The sequence below is a fragment of the Olea europaea genome, chromosome 10, assembly GCF_002742605.1.
Source record: "Olea europaea var. sylvestris chromosome 10, O_europaea_v1, whole genome shotgun sequence".
Taxonomy (NCBI): Eukaryota; Viridiplantae; Streptophyta; class Magnoliopsida; order Lamiales; family Oleaceae; genus Olea; species Olea europaea.
In genome coordinates, this window is record NC_036246.1 from 42,283,217 (window position 1) to 42,288,583 (window position 5,367).

Genomic DNA, 5,367 nt, shown 5'->3' on the forward strand with positions numbered 1-5,367 from the left:
ACTTCCACCTTATAAACCACACCAAAGTTTCCTAACTTTCCTATGTGGGATAAGTGTTTGGAAAATCAAATTCTTCCATAATCTTTAGTTTATGTGGGTTACTTTAACACTTAATATTTCATTCAATTTTAAATGGTTTTCGAGAAATAAATAAATCACGTTAATCATCTCGCGGAGTAGAACGTGAATATGCTAGATCCCATATTAATTAAAAGGTGGGTCCCACTGAAATTTGGGCTCAAAGTTGACCCATTAACCATTTTTTCCAACAATTTTTATATCTTGATTGATCTAATATTTAGTAACAATATTATGGATTTGATGACACGATAAGTTTTTCTATGCATATATTACCTTTAACCTTAATTTTTTGTTTTTAGAGTGACGATATATGATAAACACATGGCATTTGTACGCCCCCGTTTGTCAACTATTATTTCAAAACTCTTTATTATATATACTTTTTTTCAATTTTCAATCGCACTACTGAATGAAGTGAAGAATCAAATTGAAATTGCATTCAATCAGAATGTAGATCGTTTACACTGCAATTGTGTTATAAATACAGAGAAGAATGAAACCTGACTTAAGTCTTAGCTGTACAAACTATACAAAGCCTTCCAAGAGTGACGCGTGGAATTAACTAACATAACTGCAAGCTAACTCCAGCTATGTCAATCTGCAGCTCAGCAATTGTGATGAATTTTTGTTAATTCTGTTACTCCCCCTCAAGATGGACTATGTAGGTTAATGACAGCCATCTTGGACGTTAATGGAAACAATAATGATGTAGGTAAAGCCTTGGTAAAAATGTGTGCCAACTAATGATGAGTGTGAATTGGCATCAGCTTAATGGAATCGTCATTGATCTTTATCTCGAACAAAATGGCAATCTATCTCAATGCGTTTAGGACGTTCATGGAAGAAGGGGATTGGAGGCAATGTGGATTGCCACTTGATTGCCACAAAAGATCAAAGTAGGATCATTTCTAGAAATCTGAAAATCTTGAAGTAACTGATTAAACCAAACAATCTCACTGGCTATGGAGGCTAATGCACGGTATTCTGCTTCAACTGATGATCTTCAAGGAAGACACAAAAATCTGTGACTGATTTTCTTGAGGTAAGGCATGATCCCCAATCTGCATCAGCAAAGGCTCAAAGCTGGAAAGAAGAATCTGCTGAAAATAGGAGACCTTGACTCAGAGTAGATTTAATATAATGTAACAAGTGATGAACTGCCTTCAGATGAGGCTGCTTGGGTTAAGAAACAAATTGACTTAACTTGTGAACTTCATGTGATAGTGTTCAGCTAGTTTCTTATTACCTCCACAGTTGCATTTTGCAAAAGAGCACACGGGCTTGTAGTTATTGAGTTTTTTCCAGATGGTTTTTAACTTGGTAAAGTATATACTAACAGATGATTGTCCTTGTGTGAGATTCATCAATTCACGTCTTAGCTGGAATATGCTATGACCATTCCTCTGTTGATATCTTTCCTTAAGGTCGATCCATATATCATGTGCAAACTCAGAGTAAATAACACCGGCAAAAAATTCTTTGGAAACTGAATTAAGGATCCACGAGATCACCATGTTGTTGTTGAGGATCCAATGATTGATCAAATCGTCATTATTATCAGGTTTAGATATAGATCCATCCTTGAATCCTAGCTTGCTCTTTACTGATAATGCGGTCATTATAGCTTGACTCTATGATGCATGATTGTCCCCAGTCAGTAACTATGCAACAAGGACAAGTCTTGGATTATACAAGTGATGAATGAAATAAGGAGTTGATCCACTATCAATGGCAGAATTGCTCATAGATAAGGAAGATAGATTTTGATTTGAGGCATCTATTGCCATATTCTGCACGTAAATTCAAAATTTTTCCTACCTTTTAATGACATATTCTAAAATAAAAAATAAAAAAATCACTATTCAAAATTTTGTTTTTTGCCAAATTGTGATTATCAAAGAGAGGCAAATATCTTGTTTATACATCTGTCGATATTATTTTACTCATGCATTTTTATTTTCCATTATGTTTTTTTGTAACATGATCATATAGATCTTTTATATCATTTGAAATTGTGGACAACATTACAACTCGTCAAGCCATACGGAAGAGCTGAAGTGCACTAACAAAATTTCAAAATGTAATAATGAATCTAAGACAGAAGTATTATCGTTTGGAAAAGATTTATGATTCTAAATTTCATTTTTATATTTATATTAAGGATCGAAAAATTTTATTAATAAGAATCACTAGCCTGAAGGTAGTGTTTGATATGCATTTAATTGTTTCGAGTGGATTTTATTTGAACTTTTGAAAAGTCATGAAACTCCTTTTACATTTTTCCATTTTTTTTATTTATTTAATGATCAAAATGAAGGAAATTATGAATTCTGTGACATAATTGAAAGGTATTATGTTTAAGAAAAACTGATTGTAAATTGTTATTTCACAAACGTAAAGAACGAGAAGTGCAAATTTCCTATTATGAATGGTTAGGTATGGATAATAAAAAAGCTCTATTTGATTTAATATGGATTAATTTTATTCTTTGTTAAAATGCTGCTTTGGAGATCTCAACCAGCACATTACCAGTAACATTCAAATTGACATAAAGGGTTCGTCAATCTTCAAATGGCATTCACGGTGTTTAAGTTACAATTAATATTCCCATAATAATTTTAAAAAATCTGTAATAGTGGATGTTGTTCAAATTAACAAAATGAACATAGTTAACTTCCACTATTTCTAAATAAAATATTAATATCAACATTGTAACATCGACCAATACAATATTGCCAAGGGCGGACCCAAGGGCGGACCCTAGGGTCACTTGACCCTCCAGTTTTTTTTTTTTTTTTTTTTTTTTTTCATATCAAATGAAATTGAAATATTACATTTTTAATATCATTTTAAAGTACTTACAGCCTAGTATTTTCACATCGTTAATGTTGTGCGAAATGGTCAATTATAGCAATGTTATGAAGCGTTAAAATAGGCAGTTCCAAACAAATATTTTGAGAAATACGATAACAAGCTAACTTTAAAATTTTTTCGACAGTTATACACTAGCCATATCTATAAATCTTCTATATCTTCTCGAAACTCATTTCGAGAACTATATCATAAATATATCGAATGATCTAAATGAATATCGAAAATAGTTAAACGTATGTCAAATGTGTATGCTAAAAAGACTTATAACTAGTCTTTTTTGAAAAAAAAAATCAATTATTTTATTAATGTCTATTATTTTTCCGCGAAAAATTTTTCAATATAATTTACATCATTTTATTAGGAAATTTTATATGTGGTATGACGTCAAATTTTATTTTTTTGAACATCAAAATTCTTAATAAAATTTTTATTACTTCACAGGGGTTATAAATTGTTATACTACTTCTTCATCTTGATTATTTTTATATATAAAAAAATTCAATCCTTTTTAGGATTTTTTTATTATTGTTGTTACATTTTCTTCTCGATCGATTAATTTTTTTTCAAATGACGTCAAAGATTTTATTAGGAAATTTATTAGATTATTTTTTTGAAAAAATTAATTGATTAAGAGGAAAAAGTAACAATAATAAAAAAAAATCCTAAAAATGATCGAATTATATATATATATAAATTTAGATGTAAAAATAATCAAGATAAAAAAATAATATAACAGTTTATAACTCAAATAAAGTAATAAAAAAAATTTATCGCGTTTTTTAAAAATTTAATGGTGACCCCCTAATATAAAATGTTTATGTCTACCCCTGAATATTGCATATAATAAAGCACCACATTATTTTAACTTTATTGCAATTGCTGCTTAAACTATTAATATTTAGGCCCGTTTGGTACCCATTTTTTTCAAAATACATTTTTCTCTCTCTTATTTTTAACCACACATTTTTTATTAAAATAATATTACATGTAAATCAAAACTTTTCCTTATTTTTCAACCACACATTTCCTATCAATTTATTATTTTAAAATGCATTTTTATAAGAAAATGGATATCAAACACCTCCTTAATAATTTTGAAATTAGTATTTACTTCATACTAACAATTAGGCAAGAGATCAATTATAAACTAACAATAAGCCGTCATCTTAATTTTCCTTTTCTTTATTTTTCCATAGCTACAAAGTATTATTTTTCTTATAAAAACATTCTCTTCTCTTATTTTTCGCTGAAAGTGGGCCTACCTCTCAGGGTCGCGAAAGATATTTATTAATCCATAGCTCGCTCTACGTACACGATATATGCTTTCCCTTGTCAATGAAGAGTCCCATTAGTACATAATCCAATAAAACCTTTGTTTGTCAATTATTTTATCACATTAGTATTCATTTTCAATTACACATTTTTCATTAAAATAATATTACACATGAATAAAAAACTTTTCGTTTTTTTAACTACACATTTCACAATCAATCACTATTCCATAATACACTTTTTTACGAAAGGGCCCAAAATATATGCATATTTGATACGTTGTATCATATATTTTTTTTTAAGTGGGCATGACTATTTTTTTATTACGATTACGAAGATAGGGCTCTCTCCCTTTGCATTGATTAATGGCTAGTTTATGGGATTGCATTGAAGCAAGGGGAATAAGCAATTACACCCTAATGCCAAGATCTTAGAATTCCATGATTTTCACATATGAGTAATTTGATCGAGTAACATACCTTGATCCATGAAAATAATTGAAATGTTTTAAATCTGCCAAAGAGAAACTAGTGAGATTAAAAAAATCGTTCTTTCTCTTTTCCTTACTGTTATTGAATTGAATTAATTGATGGCTTTTCATTCACGTTAAAAGACAGAGAGAGGCAATTTCTTTTTTTACGTCAAAAATTACCCACTTTTCATCAAAGTGGACAGTTATAAAACTGTCACTTCTCAATGGGCCAATCAGATTTTAGCATATAGACCAAATTAATTAAATAATTAATAATATTACGTAGGGCCACATTAATTGGTCTAACATTCTCCCACTTGGCCAGAGTAATATTACATCGTTATGTGGTCTATAATATAATTCGCATATGAAAAACTAAAATCGTTCATACATTGGTCACTTAATATATCATCGTTAAGTAATGACGAATAAGAGTTGTGGCGATTTTACACCATTATTTCAACATAATTCCTTCTATGTACTACAATATTAGTCCTCACTTAACATGATACGTGATGAGAAGTTTCCAATAATATCTTTAAAAGGCTATCCCTATCAGCATTCACATAATTCATTTATGTACATGTACCAACGATTATGACAAGAACAATATTTGTCAAAAACAATACATAATTGAGCTCAAAGTGTCAATACATAAGCATCATAAA

The 5,367-nt window shown here is 29.6% G+C and overlaps 1 protein-coding gene across 1 annotated transcript; it reads right to left on the bottom strand.

The window, feature by feature from the left end:
- Positions 1 to 1,280: 1,280 nt before the first annotated feature.
- LOC111400696 lies at positions 1,281 to 1,868 on the bottom strand. Its single transcript, XM_023028087.1, has 2 exons — positions 1,758 to 1,868; positions 1,281 to 1,712 (listed from the first exon to the last, which is right to left on the bottom strand). The coding sequence occupies exons 1-2, from the start codon at positions 1,866 to 1,868 to the stop codon at positions 1,281 to 1,283; spliced, it is 543 nt and encodes a 180-aa protein (XP_022883855.1).
- Positions 1,869 to 5,367: the final 3,499 nt, after the last annotated feature.